The sequence below is a fragment of the Cotesia glomerata genome, linkage group LG8 (genome assembly GCF_020080835.1).
Source record: "Cotesia glomerata isolate CgM1 linkage group LG8, MPM_Cglom_v2.3, whole genome shotgun sequence".
NCBI classification, from domain to species: Eukaryota; Metazoa; Arthropoda; class Insecta; order Hymenoptera; family Braconidae; genus Cotesia; species Cotesia glomerata.
In genome coordinates this window covers 316,517-335,622 of record NC_058165.1, presented here as the reverse complement: position 1 = coordinate 335,622, position 19,106 = coordinate 316,517, and the positions used below count along the sequence as shown (strand labels likewise).

General features: G+C 34.8%; 4 protein-coding genes across 8 annotated transcripts in view; 3 read left to right on the top strand and 1 right to left on the bottom strand.

Moving 5' to 3' along the window:
* Positions 1-6,095, top strand: part of LOC123270458 (leishmanolysin-like peptidase) — an 80,084-nt gene extending 73,989 nt beyond the window's left edge. The window contains exons 6-13 of one of the 3 annotated variants that reach the window (XM_044736523.1): positions 479-660; positions 797-1,000; positions 1,633-1,858; positions 2,166-2,359; positions 2,448-2,462; positions 2,540-2,672; positions 4,974-5,133; positions 5,196-6,095. In XM_044736523.1, coding sequence (XP_044592458.1) covers positions 479-660; positions 797-1,000; positions 1,633-1,858; positions 2,166-2,359; positions 2,448-2,462; positions 2,540-2,672; positions 4,974-5,133; positions 5,196-5,644 — 1,563 coding nt within the window. In that variant the 3' untranslated portion in view covers positions 5,645-6,095. The remainder of the gene's footprint in view (positions 1-478; positions 661-796; positions 1,001-1,632; positions 1,859-2,165; positions 2,360-2,447; positions 2,463-2,539; positions 2,673-4,973; positions 5,134-5,195) is intronic. The other 2 variants (XM_044736524.1, XM_044736525.1) reach the window with 2 other exon arrangements.
* A 2,105-nt stretch (positions 6,096-8,200) lies between these two features.
* Positions 8,201-11,932, top strand: LOC123270462 (sodium- and chloride-dependent GABA transporter 2-like). 2 transcript variants are annotated; one of them, XM_044736529.1, is made up of 10 exons: positions 8,202-8,369; positions 8,763-8,928; positions 9,000-9,278; positions 9,393-9,600; positions 9,695-9,888; positions 9,955-10,135; positions 10,195-10,435; positions 11,137-11,475; positions 11,558-11,710; positions 11,786-11,932. In XM_044736529.1, exons 1-10 carry the CDS (start codon positions 8,310-8,312, stop codon positions 11,852-11,854), a joined length of 1,890 nt encoding a protein of 629 aa, XP_044592464.1. In that variant the 5' UTR covers positions 8,202-8,309; the 3' UTR covers positions 11,855-11,932. The 2 variants fall into 2 exon arrangements, 1 of the variants encoding a protein (XP_044592464.1); XR_006510605.1 differs by lacking the exon at positions 11,786-11,932 and having other exon boundaries at positions 8,201-8,369; positions 10,173-10,435; positions 11,558-11,699.
* Positions 11,933-12,373: 441 nt separating this feature from the next.
* Positions 12,374-15,996, top strand: LOC123270446. 2 transcript variants are annotated; one of them, XM_044736495.1, is made up of 10 exons: positions 12,374-12,592; positions 12,660-12,923; positions 12,997-13,263; positions 13,323-13,430; positions 13,500-14,201; positions 14,259-14,387; positions 14,444-14,662; positions 14,720-14,919; positions 14,979-15,626; positions 15,692-15,996. In XM_044736495.1, the coding sequence occupies exons 1-10, from the start codon at positions 12,388-12,390 to the stop codon at positions 15,935-15,937; spliced, it is 2,988 nt and encodes a 995-aa protein (XP_044592430.1). In that variant the 5' UTR covers positions 12,374-12,387; the 3' UTR covers positions 15,938-15,996. The 2 variants fall into 2 exon arrangements, with proteins under 2 accessions (XP_044592430.1, XP_044592429.1); XM_044736494.1 differs by having other exon boundaries at positions 13,323-14,201.
* A 23-nt stretch (positions 15,997-16,019) lies between these two features.
* Positions 16,020-19,088, bottom strand: LOC123270455 (conserved oligomeric Golgi complex subunit 7). Its single transcript, XM_044736519.1, has 6 exons — positions 19,051-19,088; positions 18,873-18,962; positions 18,615-18,800; positions 18,030-18,161; positions 17,774-17,957; positions 16,020-17,692 (listed from the first exon to the last, which is right to left on the bottom strand). The coding sequence occupies exons 1-6, from the start codon at positions 19,051-19,053 to the stop codon at positions 16,086-16,088; spliced, it is 2,202 nt and encodes a 733-aa protein (XP_044592454.1). The 5' UTR covers positions 19,054-19,088; the 3' UTR covers positions 16,020-16,085.
* Between the last annotated feature and the right edge of the window lie 18 nt (positions 19,089-19,106).

Below are 19,106 nucleotides of genomic sequence, written 5' to 3'. Positions count from 1 at the left end.
TCGCAAGCTTCAGGCTATTTACTGCAAGCTCAATCATTTATCAACGCAGGAAGGTAGTTTGAATATTTTCCAATGATAAAATCATTGAGCTTGCAAGCCTTGGGTATTTACTGCAAGCTCAATCATTTATGAAACCAGAAAGGTGTTCTGAACCATTTTCAACGATAAAATTATCGAGCTTGCGACAACTGCGGTGTGGCTTTCAAGTTAAAAAACAATTTGTATCCTTGCTCATATCACCCTGAAAATATTAATATTGTTTGGCTGTATATAATTGACAATAATTAAATTACCAGTTTGTATCAATCGATTAATTAACTACATAAATTAAATTGTTGCATTACCTCGAGTATTCTGTTACTTTAAACTTAAATTAATCAGGATTGTAAATCTCGGTTTAATTAAATTGATCGTCCGTCCGTGTCAGCTTTACCAATAATTCGTTAATTATAAAAAAAATAATTTTAAAACTTAATAGGTTTGTCGTGTCTGCAACGCAACTGGACAAAAATGCCAAGTCCAGGATTACAGTAGCGCTGGAGCGGGGATAGATGGCGCTGATTTCGTGTTTTACGTGTCGGCGCTGCAATCGGAGCGGTGTCACAATGGACTAACAGTTGCCTATGCAGCCCACTGCCAACAAGAAGCTGCTCTTGACAGGTAAAATGCTGCTTTCATTACCAGCCGCCATTTTGTTGACGATGTACACAGTCCTAAAATGGCCGACCAGCGTCCATTTTGAAATTAAGTTGATTTTTTCCTTAAAAATTCCTTTTTTTTTTGTGGTTGTCCACAGGCCTATTGCAGGACACGCGAATTTGTGCCCCGGAAGCATCAGCACGAAGCCTCAGGAGCTGGAAACTCTTTTGAGCACAGTCAAACACGAAATTCTGCACGCTTTGGGGTTCTCTTTGAGTCTTTACGCGTTTTATCGCGACGAAAATGGAGAACCTAGGACGCCAAGACGGAGCGAAACAGGGAAGCCACAGCTTAATGAAAAGTGAGTTATTTTTTGAGAATATGCTTTGAAAATTTTGATAAATTTTTTTCTAATGATTATTATGTACCAATCGAACCATTTTTACATTCCCTACAAGGTTTTTAGTTTAAAAAGTAGATGAGCTTGTTATTTTTTTAGAAACTTGAAATTTTCAATTTAACATCTTTGCATTTCCGTGAATTTGCACGAATTAGTGTGAATTCGGATGAATTAGGCTCTAAAAATCTCGATAAATATATTTCTAATAACTGTTATATACTAATCGAATCGTAATTGCATTCTCTGGAAGGTTTTTAGGCCAAACAGTTGATTAGTTTAATATTTTTTTAGAAATTTAGAATTTTAAAAATTACATCCTCCGACAAATGCTACAGAATTATATGCTTTTCTCTCGTTTATTTTTATTTCTAAAAATTATTGGCACTACCAAAAAGTAGACACTTCAGCCAACATTTTAACCTGTAACAAAATAAAATTTTCCATACCAAATTAAGGTCAATACAATTGATAATCCAAAGTAATGAAATTCGTCGAAAATCCTTCAATTTGATAACGTAACTTTAGTTTTTAATGATTTTTTAAATAGAAAAAATTTATTATGATCCATCCGTAATTACCCATTCAAATTGAAGGCTACAGACTCATCAGTGGAGCGAAAACACGATAAGAACAGTGGTGAGGCCGCAGTGGCACGTAAGAGGCGGGACCGTCAATCGCTCGATGCAGATGATCGTCACCCCGCGTGTCCAGGAGGAAGTTCGCGCCCATTTCAAGTGTCCCAGTTTAGAGGGCGCTGAACTGGAGGACCAAGGCGAGGACGGTACCGCGTTGACGCACTGGGAGAAGCGTGTTTTCGAGGTTAGTTCCTTATTTCGACGGTCTAATTAGCAATTTGTCTAACTCCTTATTTTTTAGAGGGTGATTTTTTAACATTTTGATGTAGCAATAGTCCAATTATAAATTATTTGAATGATTCAAACTAAAATATTAGTTATACCTTTATTAGATATTAATGATATGAAATGGTTTTTTAAAGTGATAATAAATTTTGAATTAATTGTTTTTATCGTACAAATGAAAGATTCTCTAAAATGGAGTCCTCTTGTAGTCTTAAGCATTTATAAAAATATTAAAAATATTTAAATTACAATCATTAATTTATTAGAACGAAGCAATGACTGGAACTCACACACAAAATCCAGTCTACTCCCGAATAACTCTCGCACTTATGGAGGACACCGGGTGGTACACGGCTAATTACTCGATGGCCCAGGAGCTAGGCTGGGGACGCAGATTGGGCTGCGACTTTGCCATGAAGTCCTGCAAGGAGTGGATTACTTCTAGGTCTTCGAGGCTGTCGTAAGTTTTATTAGATTACTTAAAAATTCACTTGATTGTTTTTTAATTTAATAAAGTAATAATTGACGGTGATTTTTTTTATGCTAAGTGAGGAGAATCCTAAGTGAGAGACAGTTTATGTTTTATATTTGTAATTTTTAGTTATTAAAGTGTGAGTATTGATTCATTTTTGTTATTCAGGGGAAAGACAATACATCCGTTTTGTAATAAGGTTAAACAAGATCCACTACAAACTGAGTGTACTGACGACCGGAGTTCTGTGGCGCTTTGTAATTTAGTTGAACATTCACAACCGCTACCGAAGAAATATCAGGTTAGATATTTAATACTGCCGTAGTGAACTATAAATAAATAAAATTTTATTTAATAATTAATTCTAATAAATTGCACTGTGATTTCTTAATTATTGAGGTTTTTGAAGATATAAGCTCATCCCGATTTTATACTCATTAGGAGCTTTCATTTGAGTACCCATATCGATTTTTCATATATTTTTCATATATTGTAACGTGGTAGATTTTTATTCGACGCCCAATACTTGGGGTATTGTAGCCTTCCAAGCTCGAATCCAACGTCATCCAATGTTATGTGTGAATGAATGAAAATTTTACTAATTTTTATGAATTATTTTGTATAAATACGTAACGCTGGACAAGTAACGAAGATAGAGGGAGGGAGTCAGAGCGAGTACGAGGCTATAATTGGAGCGACAAGGATAGAGCTACGACGATAATAAGCGAGTACCGAAGCGAGCGAGGCACCGAGAGGCGTAAGCACCCGAGAGGTCTGAGGACAATCGACGCTGCATTGCCGCACGTTCCAATACGACGATCACCATCGATGACAGTAGGTTAGTCAGTACTGCAGGAGCAGAGGTGACTAAAGACCCTGATAGCCAAGTTGGTCGCAACTTTTCGTCGATTTACTGCCGCAACTTGGCACCAAGTTGACGGCAAGTCTTGGAAATGAACTCGGTTGTTCACCAAGTTGACACCAAGTTGTCGGCAAAAATTGCTTTCGAAACTCTTTCGCACCAAGTTGACGACAAGTTTCTCAAGAAATTTGGCGACATATTGCGGCAGTATAGATTGGTCTTGTTTTTCTCAGAAACTTGTAGCCAACTTGACGCCAACAGTTACAAATTCGGAAGTTGACCGCAAGTTGTCGCTAAGTTGGTGGCAACTATCTGACACCAACTTGGATGGTCTGAAACTGTGGCTATCAGGGGACTGTCGTGGACTCGTGGAGGTCCGTTGACTGTTATACGGACCTAGATCAACTATCGACGGGGATCAATTCCAATGGAAATGAAGACTAGCGCCGCCAACTTCAACGTTCAATTCTTCAAGGAAGAAGCGGGTACTTCTCTATGAGGAAGAGGATTCGAGATTCGAGGCTAGACTGTTGACGGATTCGGACGCGGTTTTGCGCGCTCCGCAACCTAAAGTTAATTTCGAAGTATTGTCGCGATTTTGTTCACTTGAAATTAATTGATAAATTGTATTGAAGTATTTATTTTTTTTTAAACAATTCATTTATCGAGTCGATCGCATGAAGCTTTTCCGAGCTGCTACGATGAGGACGATTACTTGGTAAGACGACGTTCTTGTTCAGTGTTGAATCCAGCGTTTCGAGTCCACGTTGTAATTTTGTAAAATATTTTGATTAACAAAATAATACGCGAGGATTCAACGCTTTACGATTACTTTTTTTTTGTAATGCTGTTATTACATAGTGTGATTGCCGATGTATGAAAGCGAGTGTGAGAAATAAAATTGAGGTGACGACGTTTTAAATTTGGTTTAAAATTAAGAGAAACGTTAAGTTACGACGTTTTAATAATTTTGTTAAAAGTTAATATCGACCTCCGACGTATATTTTGTTAAATAAATTGTTATTTTTTTCTGTTAAATTCTTCTGAATTTATTTCGAGTAATTAAGAATTTTCGTGTAGTTTGCTGTCCTATTTTTTAACGACGAGTATTTCAGCATGGCCCGCCACCCTGAGGAAGAGGTAAGAGCTAGCCGAAGTCGCAGTAGTAATTAATTGGAGATCATTCTCCTGGCGGTGCCCTTTTTTTAATAATAATTCTTTTTTAGTAAGCCAAAAATTTCCAATATAAACGGTGAGCCTGGCTTGGTAAATCCCCGGGTCGGGCAAAACCTCGTTATAATATATAAATATATATAATACATATTTTAAAGATATAAGCTCATCTCGATGTTACACTCATCAAGAGCTTTCATTTGAGTACACACATGCATTTTTCATATATACATATATATAATATATATATTTATATAAAATATATGAAAAATTGATCTGGGTACTGAAATGAAAGCTCTTGATGAGTGTAACATCATAATGAGCTTATATCTTTAAAAATGTCAATAGTTCACAAGATACAAGATCATTTCTTAATTATGTAAATATAAATACACTGGCCACGAAATTTTGCTTATTCTCTTAATAATATAGATTACACAGAAAAAAAAAATTAATCGAAATCAAGTAAATAATTTTTAAGAACTTCATTTTCTTTATTTGAGCAGAAAAATGATTAAATTAAGAAATTTTTCTTGTTTAAAATAAATTTTACATAACTTATTGCAGAACTTCGATTGGATCCCGCATGTGCCTCCAGGAAAGGAACAATACTACGGAGGGTCAGTCTCCCTAGCTGACTACTGCCCTTACATCCAAGAATTCACCTGGCGTGCTAAGAACATCGTGATCCGCGGTTCCCACTGTCTCTACGAAGAAAACAACCCTCGTAAGTATTAAAAATTTTTCCCTCTACGTTACCGACAGATGGTAATACAATTTTTGCCCCAGATCCAGAAAAGAACTTCGCTCTGGAGAACTACGGGCCCTACTCCCGGTGCTTCGACCACACAAACGACATGTGGGAAGAGCGAACTTGCAAACAAGCCCGCCAGTGGCAGCACTGGGGCTCCGGGTGCTACCAGTACAGATGCGAGGCCGGAAGACTTCACATAATGGTCGCTAATTTTACCTACACCTGCTACCACGCCGGTCAAAAGCTCACTATTAAAATAATTCAGAACGAGTGGCTCCACAAGGGGGCGCTCATTTGTCCTCCTTGCAAAGAAATTTGCCAACAGGAGCTCAAGGAGAAAGGCGAGTGGTGCAAACCAGGGGACGAGCATCCTCCTTCGACTTTTTATCACCAAGATCACTTGCAGTGCTCGGCTGTTGGTAACTTACCGGTAATTTTACTCACTGTCGGTACAACAGTTTTATCCTATGTGATTTTGAGATGATCAAATTTTAATTAGTAATTTTTTAAGGCGCTGTCATATCGTAATTATAAATTAGGAAAATTAATTTTTGTTTTTATGTAATGTATATAGTTTTTAAAAATTGTGTCGGTAACATTTTTTCATGGCTCACTTTTTTATTGGTTAGGTAGGAAAAAATATAAATAATTTACTTACGGGTGGTAAGAAAGGAAATTTATGTGCGGGCATTTTGTTATTGGTAGTCAATTGTACCGATTGTTGATCAGTGATTGTACATACACAAGTATTTTATCTATTGATAATAACATTTTTTAAAATTATTTATTAATTTTAATTTTAATTTTAACATTCCGATTTTTTTTTAATATAGTATAATTATGTCAAGTGATTAATTAATTTATAAGATTATATGAAAGTATTTAGAGTAGTTTGGTGCCATTTTGTTCGATGTTATTATTAATTTTTATTTATTCGAACAATCTCAAATTGTAAGTAATTATAAATAATTTTATGTATATTGTAATTGTATCCAGTATATTATTGTACTGTTGTATGAATATTAATATGAATATTTTGTAAAAGAATGTAAAATAATATAATAATTAATAAATATTAATATTAATAAATTGTTGATTTTTTTTTTAATTTATAATATTGGTAATAAAATTTACTTTACTAAATAATGAATTTTATTACATTGCACTGTACTGTCTTAAATATTGATATTTTTCAAGATATAAGCTCATCTTGATATTATACTAATCAAGAGCTTTCATTTGAGTACCCACATGCATTTTTGATATATTTTTCATATATACATATATATATATATATAAAATATATGAGAAATTGATGTTGGTACTCAAATGAAAGGTCTTGATGAGTGTAACGTCGGGATGAGTTTATATCTTTAAAATTGTCAGTCGTTGACAAGATACAAGGTCATTCCTTGAATATTGACATTTTTTAAGATGTAAGCTCATCTTTATGTTACACTCATTAAGAGCTTTCATTTGAGTACCCACATGCATTTTTGGTATATTTTTCATATATAAATATATATAATATATGTAAATATATAAAATATATGAAAAATTGATGTGGGTACTCAAACGAAAGGTCTTAATGAGTTTAACATCGGAATAAGCTTACATTTTTAAAAATGTCAATAGTTCACAAGATACTAGGTCATTTCATAATTATGACACTAAATTCCATTAAAAAAATTAGGAAAACGGTTGACCCTAAAGGCCATCCCTGCAACTTCCCGCTAATTCCGTTAATACCTTGCCGCTTTTTTGAGCTCAAAAGTACAATCTGTGTGTTGTTTTAAGCTCTCCGAGCTCAAAAAAATACCTTTTCTATGCTTTTGAGCTCTTTGAGCTCAAAAGTCTGATAGAAGTTTCATAGAACACTATTTTTTGAATGTTCATACCGCAATAACTTTTGAATGAATGAACCGATTTTTACGCGGTTGGCGGCATTCCACGTAGTTTTTTAAGCCTTATAAATAATTTCTAAGTTTCAATTGGTCAAACTAGAAATTTCGGAGTAACTCTGAAAAAACACTTTTTTCGGTTTTCTTTCGTTCACGACATCTCTCGAACGAATCAACCGATTTTGACCGGATTGGCGGCGATCGACGTAATTATTTCAAGGTTAAGAGCTAATTAGTTTTTGGAATCGATTGGTTGAGCCGTTTAAAAGTTATCCCAAAAAAACCACTACAGAAAAAATTTTTTTTCCTACTTTTTTTTAGATTTCTCCAAATTTCTCAAAATCTATCGGTCCGAATCGGTTCAAATTAACAGGAAATCTAAGTTTGGCAAAGCCCTTTCGAATGGCACCAACCGCGATGAAATCGGTTCAACCGTTCAAAAGTTATAAGAGGTTTACATACTTACACACACACACACACACACACATACAGACGCCGTGACACCCTCGCGGGAATAGTCAGGAAAGCTTCCTAGGACCTCAAAACGTCGAGATCTGATGAAAACTCGATTTTCGAAAAACGGGGTAAAACCAATAACTTGCCGATTTTTGAAAATTTTCAATTTTCTTAGCGGGAAGTTAAAAATCCCTGATTTCATCATATGACTATCCTGAACACAAAATTTTATTTTATTATTATAATAATATCGATTAAAAAAATTTTTTTCAAAATTTTATTTTTTTACTTCTTAAAAATCTTTTTATAAATTTAAATTCTTTATATTTAATATAAAAAAAAATATCAAACTATTTCAATCTGAATGAATAACACATTCATCCATTTACATTGCGCTGACAACAGGCAATAATACTTAATTTAACTTTAGATAAAAAAAAAATATAAATATACAATATATGAATTCGCCTCAGGTCTTTCCTAAACACATGACACGTCACAAGTGCCTAATGCCTTAATTACCGTAATTACAAAATAGCTAATCGTACCGAAAAAAGATACCTGAGCCCTAGAGTTTAGTTTCTTTATCTACGGCTTAACAATATTCTTTCCCCACTCTCATTAAATAAAGTAAAATAAAATAAACTACATCAAGGTAATTACACTAAAATTAAATTTCTTCAGTTCTCATTTAAGACCCGACAACTGAACACGTGTTAAAAAAAAATTAATGTTAAAAATTAATTTATTGTTATTTTTTATTATTAAAAATTGATTTAATTTTTGGGAAAAATGATTGAAAATTCAGGAAATTGTGAAGCCGTCGGCTGTACGGGAGATGAATTTATGAGGGTGATTTTTTTTTAAATTTATTTTATTTAAAGTGATGAATTTTTTAATATTTATTAAAATAAAAATGTGATGGAATTTTTTTAGAACAATTTTAAGAGTAATTTTTCTTAAATAGTTGATAGAAAAAAAAATTAATTTGGATGAGGAAATTTTGGGATTTCAAGTTTCATGTTAAATTTGGCTGACGAAATATTGCTAAGAATTTTATTCAAGACTTTTGACGGAAAAATTATTTTATCATTATGATTATTATTATTAATGCTAAATTTTTTTTTCAATAAGTTTTTTAATTTAGTCTTTGTAAAAAAAATTAATAAAATAAAATTGGGTATTAATAATAATAATTTTACAACTAAAAAGATTTTTTTAATAAATAACAGACATTTTTCTTAGGGAGTGAAAAGGTTGTCAGTAAAAGTAACAGAAGCAGTGATGAAAAAGCCCAAAGAGCGAAAAGGATGGGCCAATAAGGCAGAATTCGTGATGTCCTGTATGGGATACGCCATAGGAATCGGGAACGTATGGCGGTTCCCCTTTTTAGTGTACAAAAATGGCGGCGGTAAGTCACGAATTGAGATTGCACGCCTCAAAACACGAAGGCACTTATTTAATTTATTGTTTTAAATTTAGGTGCCTTTTTGATTCCATTTGTGCTGATGTTAGTCACCATGGGAATCCCAATCTTCTACCTAGAGGTCGCTGTAGGCCAGTACTCGGGTCGAGGTCCTTTCCAGGTGTACGAGTCCCTCGCTCCAGCTTTTGGAGGAATAGGATTATGCACCCTTTTGGTTATTGCGCTGGTCAGCGTTTATTATATGGTTCTTATAAGCTGGATTATGTCATATATCGTCGCTTCTTTTCATTCTAAATTAGCTTGGGGGTACTGCGATTATGAATGGAACGATTATGGTAATTAAAAAAGATTTTTTTTTCAAAAATTAAAAAAAAAATCCTTTTTTTAAATTAGAAAACTTTTTTAAAAAATTGAAAATTTATAAAAAATAATCATTTTAAATTTTTTAGCATGCTACAGTCAACTCCAAGCCTCAAATTGCCGTGAAGAAAATTCTAGCTCAATTTTCTTCAACAAAACTTGTCAATCTATAACAGCAGTTTGTCAAAATTTTGGATATCCCCACGGAGATCTTCACGGGAATTGTTACAACAGTTCATTTATTGTCCCTGTAAAGTCTCTGTACAAAAGGGTGTTGTCCAGTGAACAATACTTCAAGTAAATTTTATGAAATTTTTAATTTTTAAAAAGATAAATTTGAGAAATTTAAGAAATTTAAGAAAAACGAATTTTTTCTTCTTTTAATTTTCAGCAATTACGCTCTTGGAATGAATGGGGCAACTTGGGAAAATTACGGATCCCTAAACTGGCAATTGTTGATTTACTTGTCCCTCGGATGGATAATAGTCTTTATCTGTTTGTCCCGCGGAGTTAAATCAGCGGGTAAAGTCGCGTATTTTACCGCCATTTTTCCGTATGTGATGCTTACTGCTGTATTGATTCGAGGTAAGTTAAAAAATCCATTGAAAATTAATAATAATTACAATAATAATAATGCTTATTTGTTGTTAGGTGTAACACTAGAAAATGCGATGGAAGGTATAAAATATTTTATAATTCCCCACTTTGAGCAACTGAAAAATGCTAGCGTTTGGGGAGATGCCGCGTCCCAAGTTTTCTATTCCCTGGGAATCGGATGTGGATCCCTGATCACAATGTCCAGTTTCAATTCCTTCACCAACAATTGCTTCAGGTAACTATCTTGAGAACCATTTTATTAATTTATATAGTTTAAAAATCGGTATTTTCCAGGGACACAATTTTCATAGCGGTAGCAAACGTCTTTACGTCGGTATTCGCCGGGTTCGCGATATTCTCGATCCTCGGACACTTGTCGATGAAAATGGAGATGCCGATTCAAGAACTAGCCCAGGATGGGGGTCTGGCTTTGGCCTTTATTGCCTACCCGGAGGCGGTTATCCAGATGCCTTTGCCGAACTTGTGGGCTATTTTGTTCTTCCTGATGTTGTTCATCCTCGGACTTGGGAGTCAAGTAAGTTCAAATTATTTTCATTGTTCTTGTTATAGTTCTTATAGTTCTTCTTATAGATCCTGTTCTTGTCTTTAATTTTGTTGCTCATTTTTTATTATTGTTGTAGTAGTTCTAATTCTTGTTGATCTAGTATCTTGTTTTTATTGTTCCAGTTCTTCATTTTTGTTCATCTATTTCCGTGTTACTGTTCTTCTTCTAATTCTATTTCTAGTTTTTGTTGTTCTTGTTGTTCTAGATCTTGTTGATTTCTTGTTATATTTTCGTTGTTCTGGTTCTAGTTCTAATTTTTATTGATCTTGTTCCATATTCTTGATGTTCTATTACTAGTTCTTGATGATCTAATTATACTTCTTCTTGATCTATTGTCATATTTTTGCTGTCCTTGTTCCAATTCTAGTTCTAGTTTTTGTTTATCTTGTTCTTTGTTCCTGTTTTTGTTGCTGTTGTGGTTCTAATTCTAGTTTGATAGTTGATTTATTGTCATATTATATTGTTCCGGTTCTAGTTCTAGTTCTTGTTGATCTATTCTTGTTGTTCTAGTTCTAATTTTTCTTGATTTATTGTCACATTTTTGTTGTTCAACTTCTAGTTCTAGATCTTGTTGTTCCAGTTCCTCATTCTTGTCATTATTATTGTCAATCCAGTTCCAGTTTCTATCAAAGTTCCTCATCACCACCACTAACAAACAATATATCATTTAGTTCCCAGGTGTTCAAGCAATAAGTACAGCAATAATCGACTTAAAACCGTCTCTCCGAGACAAAGAACACTTAGTGATATTAGGCGTCTGCTTCGGAGGCTGGTTACTAGGCTTGCCGATGATCTTCGGCGGAGGAGTCCTCTTGTACCAACTGATGGACTGGAACACCGCGAGTTGGGCCGTGTTGCTGATAGGTGTCGCCGAACTTATTGTTCCCTGCTGGATGTACGGTTGCAACAAATTCATCAGCAACATTAGTGAGATGAAGATGAAGTTCAACAAGTTCTCCTACGGATATTGGTGGATCAACTGGGTAATCCTCGCTCCTTTTACTTGCATGGTAAGTTATCATTATTAATCATACATCATTGAAACAACAATGTTCCTCAATTGTTCCAAAACAATCTAACCTCTTATTTCAGGCGATTTTCATCTACCAAATGACTCAATATTATCCTGTGACTTATGGAAACTACAAGTACCCTTACTGGGCGAAATCCATCGGAACAATGATTGGTCTCAGTACTTTAATGCCCTTGCCGCTGTATTTCTTCTATCGTCTCTACAAAGGCCCGGTAAGTTTTTTAAAAACAAACTCATTCTTTATTTTATTTATTTATTTATTTACTACTTTTTTTTTTTTTTTTCAGCGAGACATGAGTTTGTTCAAAGTAACCAAATACTGGGGACCTTCTAATAAAAATCAATGGCAAGGATAAAATTAAATTTATTTTTTTAGTAATTATTAAGACGCTTGTTTTTATAACTCGATAATTTTAATAAAATTTAAACAATTTTAAATGGTCGTTTTTTTTTTTTTTTTTTTTTTTTTTTTTAATGATAAGAATATGAATCACCTGAATAACTATTTTTCATAAAAAAATAAAATTATGACTTTGGTGATTAAATAAAAGAAAAATATTAAATTTTTATGATTATTGATAAAAAATATAATTTAAAAATATAGTTTTCTATTTCAATTCTTAGTTTTTTAAGTATTGAGAGGTATTCAATAAGTTAAATATCAGAAATACGGTAAGAATTTTTTTTTTTTTTTAATATTTTATATTAAAAACTGGACTATTGTTGTAGTTAGTAGATTTTATTGTAGTTTTTGTAGTAATTTAAGTATTTTTTTGTTTTATAATTGTAGTTTTCAAAGTAAGTATTGTAACTTTTTTTTTAATTGTAATCTTTTTGTAGTTTTCGTAGTAATATTGTAGTTGTTGTAATTTTTTTTATTACAGTTAAAATGAAGATTTTACCAAGATTTTTATTCATTTTGATAATAATAATTCCACTTACTAAAGCGAAAGCTCTTTTAGGGATCCATTGTAAACAAAATGGCGACTGCACTCCCCAAAACTCATATTGCAACGAAACATCCAACAGATGTCGCTGCACAGACGGTTATTACCCAGCCAATGACAAAACTACATGCGTCCAGTATGCAAAAAGTAAAAAAAAAAAAAACCTGACTAATTACGATTGCACGCCTAATAACGCGAACCATTTATATTCTAGAAGTAGATGAAGCTTGCGAAAGAGATGTTGGATGCAAATTTGTGGAACACTCGTGGTGTGATAACCTCTTTTGTAAGTGCCGATCTGAAGAATTTCAAGCAATAAATAACGAATGCAAGCCCCAAAGTCGTGGCGCATGTAACGCTGATGGAACTTGTATAAACGTCGTCATCAGCGGGGTTTGCAATAATGGTCAGTGCACTTGTACTGAAAATGTTAACTACTTTGGGGCAATGGAGTCATATTGCGCTCTTTATACTGCACGTTAGTACCGACGTTACCGACTCTTGGTAAGGACAATTTAAAAATTATCAACGGTAAATATATTTATGTTTAGATTTATATAAGTTCACCAGTCTTGAGGAGGGTTGTAAGAATATTCCAAATTCCTACAAGATGATTGTACATGGTGAGAAACAATGTGTTTGCAAATATGGATACACATATGATAAGAAGAATGATATGTGTCTCGCTGATATAGATAAAAATTGTCCTGATGATAGTTATTGCAAAGTTGAATATAGTTTTTGTAATGATTGGCAAAAATGCGAATGCGATTATACTTACTATCCATCTACAAATAAGACAAGCTGTATTAAATATGGTAAAATTTTTTTTCTAATCACTGAAGAACCAAGACCTATAATTCCTTTTCTTGCCTAGAAATTGGCAAACCATGTGACCAGAACAAGAATTGTGGTCCCTTACAAAACTCCAAATGTGAATCAAACAACTGCGTTTGCATAGATGGAGCCACAAAAGGAACCGACGGAGAGTGTTGGTTCCCCGACTCTTTATCTTGCAAATCTTCCGAGAATTGTCCACCCGATTCCTTCTGCACTTCATCATCATGTAGCTGCAAAAAATATTTCGTCCAACACAACGAATTCTGCTACGCAGTTCCTGGAACCGTCTGTTCCTTAACCTCCAAATGCTTGTCTTCATCCTACGCCAACCTTGGAACTTCCTGCAGTCTGATTAAGGAACACAAGGAGAAGTACAGCTCCTGCAGTTCCAAAAATGGATTAACCACCTGCTGGATGGAAGACTCCAATGGCCAGTTAACTGATTTTAGAGTGTCTATTGGAGTTTCTAGAGAATGGATCTGCTTGGTGGAGCACCAGGATGGAACCTCGGTTCTGGGAACCGTGTCTGCTTACGAATCTAAGTGTAATGTTCAGTGGAGCACGGCTAAACAATCTTATGAAAGCTATAAATTACTTGTTGACACCCGGAACCTGGAATGGAACAAGAACTATACCCTAGACAGCGCCGTTCTTGGAGGAACTGAAGGAACCAACTTGTTCCTGATTTGCAGAACTGAAGTTAAGATAGGAACTTATGTTCTAGGAAGACTAGAACCTCCCAATTACAAAAGGTGTCATATTATTCAAAATAGGGATCACTTTCAGTCAAAGTTCCAGGTACTGACTGTAAAAGGCGCTCCCTGTTCCAGTGAGAACTTTACATTTATTGGAGGGATTTGCAAGTGTTCAACAGGATTCTACTCCTATTTTAGAAACTGTTACAAGATTCCTTCAAGTAAGTTCTAATTATAGTTCTTATCCAATTATCCAATCTAATTATCAAACTTTCTAGGACCCAATGTTCCTGTTGATTCCTTTAAAGAATGTAGATATCTAAAGAATACTGTCTATTCCGGTGGAAAGTGCGTTTGCAAGATTGGATACTACCTAGATGATAATCACTGCTCCAAGATTCCAACAGGTAAGTTCTATTATGAGCAATAGATCATTAAAAAATAGTATTTTTGACTGATTCAGGTTTGGAGGTTCCATGTGATCAGTGTCCAACTGATTCTTCATGTTTCGAGAACTTGTGCCACTGCAATCCAGGATTTTTAAAGATGAATAGAACTTGCTACGGGTTCAGTGGTTCAGAGTGTTCCAAGGAATCTAAGTGTGCTTCCAAGTCTCATTTATGTCAATCGGGAATTTGTAAAGAAGTTGAAGGAAGAAAGGAAGATGATAAATTTTGCGTAGGTAAGATCAATGATTAGATCATTAATTATAATCACTGATCAATAAATTGTTGATAAGGTTCCATGTGCTGGATGCCATACGATAGCAAGAACAATACAGAACTTGGAGTTGTTGGTGGAACTGATGATACAGGGGAACAGTATGTTTGCCGATCAATTCACGGAAGTGTTGCTATACCTGGAGAATTACGAGCTCACCGCTGGATTCGGTGTCTTATAGCCGTAGGAACCAAGTCCATTTCAAGTGGAAAATTTGACGTGAGTTACCACATTTATTTAGTTTCTTTAATCTTGAAGATAATTCATGACCAATCCAGATGCTGGTCAAAAACGAAAATCTAACCTGGACCAAGTCGTTTCAACTGGAACAAGCTGTTCCTGGAGGAACCACCGAAGACAACAAGCCTTACCTGATCTGCCGCTTGGAACATGACGGGATGCTCTACATCGGGAAACTGGAACCTCCATACAACCTCTGTTCCACTGGTGGAAAAACGGTTCTAATCTCTTCCGACTTTGAAGTTCTTGTTGACAGTACAGTTCCTGGAACATGCGTACCAGAGTGCTCTGCAGTCGATTCTGTTTGCTCCGATGGAGTCTGCCAATGCAAGCCAGGGTTCTTTAAACACAACGGGACTTGCTACGGACTCCCCCAAGTAGATTGTTCCAAAAGTTCAAAGTGTATCTCCACAGCCTACTCCTGTGAATCGAATAAGTGTCTAAAGATTGTCGAGGAACTGTTCGAAGGCGCTCAATGCGTGAACAGTAGTAAAATATTAGTCTGCTGGAAGCTCTATAATGGAAAAAATACTGATCTTGTTACTACACATGTAGATGGCGACGCAAAAGAAAATGTCTGCCGTGTAAAGTACGAAAATCTTTTCTTACCAGGACGACAGCCGGAAGGATTCGAGCAGTGCCTGGTACTTCTGGATGACAATGTTGAGGCCTTTGATAAATTTGATGTGAGTTTTGTTGTTTGGTTCCTAGGTTCCTACCTAGGAACTGGTACTAATTAGGTTCCTTGCAGGTTCTCTCGCCCAAAGACGATTTAGGATGGGCCAAGTCTTATTCTCTAGACAAAGCCATTCCCGCGGGGGATTTTGAAGAAAAACCGTTGCTGTTCTGCAGAACAGAAGTGGATGGCAGCGCCATTATTGGAACACTTGTTCCCCCACTCTACGACTTGTGCTACATTACTTATGGATGGAAAATGGCGGTGAATGATCATTTTGAGGTTCTGGTTCAGAAGAAGAGTTATTGGGTTATAAGTTAATTATTTTGGTTTTGATTGGTTATGATTTGAGAGGAATAAATATTAAATTACATGATTAAGAGAATAAAAATGCAAAAAAGAATTATTTTATGTTGTTTTATTATTGCAAATTTGAATTAATAATGTTGAAAATTACACTATCCCAAAATTACCCCGAGGGAATATTCCTCATCTGTCTAACAGCAGCAACAATCCTCGGATTGAACCCAACACTCCCCCCCAAATACTCTTCAGGAGTCAACCTAAGCAGCAGCGCCACCGCACTAAGATTATCCGTCAATTTAAGCCCCAATTCCTCCAAAATATTCCCCAAATAATCAATATCCACCGCCAATTGTTTGCAACCTTTGCCATCAAGCTCACAAATTCCCAAAATCTGATCCAAGAACATCTGACAAGCGTCTTTAGCAACAATTCCCAGCAAAATCCCTGTAAACCCCCCACTCCCGCTCTCCATATGATTGAACTTGTCGTCGGCCATTTTGAGCGCATAATTCAAGCTCGGATTATCCGTCAATAAAAATGGCTCCAAATGCTGAGGAAGTGTCATTAAATACTGTCCAACTAAAGTAATAAATTCCTGAGGTATAAAACTGTAATCCGGTAGGTCAACTTCATTGGCCGCCATTTTGTCGATCCGCCGCCATTTTAGTGTCTTAATAACCAGCAGTTGAGTGTAAATCGGTCCAAAAATCACATCATATGTTCCTCGGTACAAATTTAAACACAATTTATTAATCCGTTTATTAACTTCATCAAAATGGCCGCCAGTAACCACGTCGGCCATTTCCTTTATAACTTTATCGCCATTATTCGTCAGCAATAAGTGAAATTTTCCAAAATTATTGTTACAATTAATTAACTTCGCTTGATTTTCATTAACTAAGGCGATTAATTGGCGATTTATGTCATTTATTGTCAATTGAAGACTCCCAATTATTTGCATCAAGGTTAAGCACTGCTGGAACAGACCCCAGTTCTCGGTTCTAGACCTCCCAGAGCCAATCAGCGACAAGCAAGTGGAGTAATTCTCCAAATAATTAATCAGCAAATTATTTATCGACATTACAAGGTGGGAAAATCCGCAGAAATTCGTCAAGTTAGCGCACCGCTTGAAGCTTTCAGCCGCCATTTCGTGAACCCGTGGCACACTGAGCGACAACTCGTGAATTAGCTCGCTAAGTTCGCCGCTAGATGGTGTAGGAAGCAAGTTTTGCAGCTGGTAAATCAGAAAGGCAGTTTCGTAGGTGGTGTACTTGGAAATAAAGCTCACCAGAGGGCAGTAGATGCTCTTGGCCAGGGCCAGAGTCGGTAAGAAAGGACTCTTGGGCACCATGTTGTCCAGCGAGTGGCTGAAGTTTGTTGCGAAGCTGTCGAAGATGCTTCTTAGGTTTATTAAGGGTTTCAATTGCTCTGGAGGCGGGAACTGACGCAGGTAAGTTGAAATTTGGGTTTCGAAGGTCTTGCTGAGGCTTGTTAGCAACTCGGTGTAGATTTCTAGGGTTAGGGTCAATTTTGAAGAGACTTCTAAGCTGTCGTTTGGAAATAATGCGGTGGTTGTTTTTGATTGTTCGGGAAGATTTGTTAAGAGTTTATCGAAAAATTGGATTAATTGATGGGGAAATTGGTCCTCTGAGCTGGATATTTTTTGCCATTCCGAGGTTAGGTTCACTCGGGTGCAGTTTTTGTAGTATTTTTCCAGCTGGTCCAGCCGTGAAATATGAGAGAAAATTGTCACGTAGATTTTTGATTGATCTGAGACAATAATTTTTTTTTTTTTTTTTTTTTTTTTATAATAAATCAAAATTACTTAAAAAATTATATAAAAATAATTACCGAGATTGCGGGTGGTGAACGCTTGGACCAACAGAGGGCTCGCAAGAGCTTCAAGTCGGTTCTTCAGACCTTCTAATTGGAGTTTCTTGTCCTCGTAGTCAGGAGAGGTCGTCAGCATGCTCAGGGATTTTTGCATGCTGAAGATCTTGCTGGAGATCACTTCGATGTCGCCGGTTTCGAAACTCTGGAAGAGAAATTAAGGGATTAGAAGAAGCAATTGGAGTGATATACTCGATTAAGATTAGAGAAGACTTACTTCTTCAACTTGGTTCGCTAGGACTGACCAATTGTCTGCTTCGTGCAGGCTTTGCTTAGCTTGTTCCAAGTCAGACTTTATTTTGTCGATTTTTGCCAAAGATGTTATTGAGATTGAAGTGTCTTTTTCAATCTAAAGATAAGAATATGATAGTCATATGATAAAATTAGTTTTTCTTTAATGAAATTGAATCATAATTAAGAAATGACCTTGTATCTTGTCAACTATTGACATTTTTAAAGATATAAGCTCATTATGATGTTACACTCATCAAGACCTTTCATTTGAGTACCCACATTAATTTTTCATATATACATATATATATATATATATATATATATATATATATATATATATATATATATATATATATATATATATATATATATATATATATATATAATATAGATAAATATATAAAATATATGAAAAATTGATGTGGGTACTCAAATGAAAGCTCTTGATGAGTGTAACATCGGGATGAGCTTATATCTTTAAAAACGTCAATATTTAAAAAAGTACAGTGCAATTGAACAACTCATTATTTAATAAAGCAAAAATTTTTTTTAATAAATTTTTTTATACCTTAGCAATTTCATCTTTGACAACAGACATTTTATCTTTAAGAGAAGCTGCTTCTTGTTGAAGTAATTGAGTCTCTCGAAATATTCTTGGTAAACTTCCTAAAACATTTTGGCTTGTTTCTTCAACAGTTAAATTTACTTGTTGAACGTACATCTGTAATTTCATTACCAGCGAGGTAACGTATGCCTAAAAAATAATTTTTTATTCAATTTAATTTATTTTACAAGTTAATAATTACTTTTTAATTATATTACTTACATCTTTATCATTTTGAGAGTCTAAAGATTCAAGTATCTTATTAACCCAGTCTTTTACATTAAAATTGTCGTTTGAAATTCCTGCTATGTCCTAAAAAATTTTATTTAAATTATTATTATCAATAATAATTTTAAATTTTAATAATATTATACTTGACAATTAACCTCAATCAACTTACCATTTTAATTATTATTAATTATTAACAATCCATTAAATTAAATAAAATTTTTATAT

Coding starts and splice junctions, on each gene's coding strand:
- LOC123270462 (XM_044736529.1), top strand. CDS start 8,310: ATGATTGAAAATTCAGGAAATTGTGAAGCCGTCGGCTGTACGGGAGAT. Junction 8,929..8,999: donor AGTGTACAAAAATGGCGGCG/GTAAGTCACGAA, acceptor TTTTAAATTTAG/GTGCCTTTTTGATTCCATTT. Junction 10,136..10,194: donor TTCACCAACAATTGCTTCAG/GTAACTATCTTG, acceptor GGTATTTTCCAG/GGACACAATTTTCATAGCGG.
- LOC123270446 (XM_044736494.1), top strand. CDS start 12,388: ATGAAGATTTTACCAAGATTTTTATTCATTTTGATAATAATAATTCCA. Junction 14,663..14,719: donor AGATGATAAATTTTGCGTAG/GTAAGATCAATG, acceptor ATTGTTGATAAG/GTTCCATGTGCTGGATGCCA. Junction 15,627..15,691: donor AGGCCTTTGATAAATTTGAT/GTGAGTTTTGTT, acceptor GGTTCCTTGCAG/GTTCTCTCGCCCAAAGACGA.
- LOC123270455 (XM_044736519.1), bottom strand. Junction 18,801..18,872: donor ACTCTCAAAATGATAAAGAT/GTAAGTAATATA, acceptor ATTATTTTTTAG/GCATACGTTACCTCGCTGGT. Junction 17,958..18,029: donor TAGCGAACCAAGTTGAAGAA/GTAAGTCTTCTC, acceptor TTTCTCTTCCAG/AGTTTCGAAACCGGCGACAT.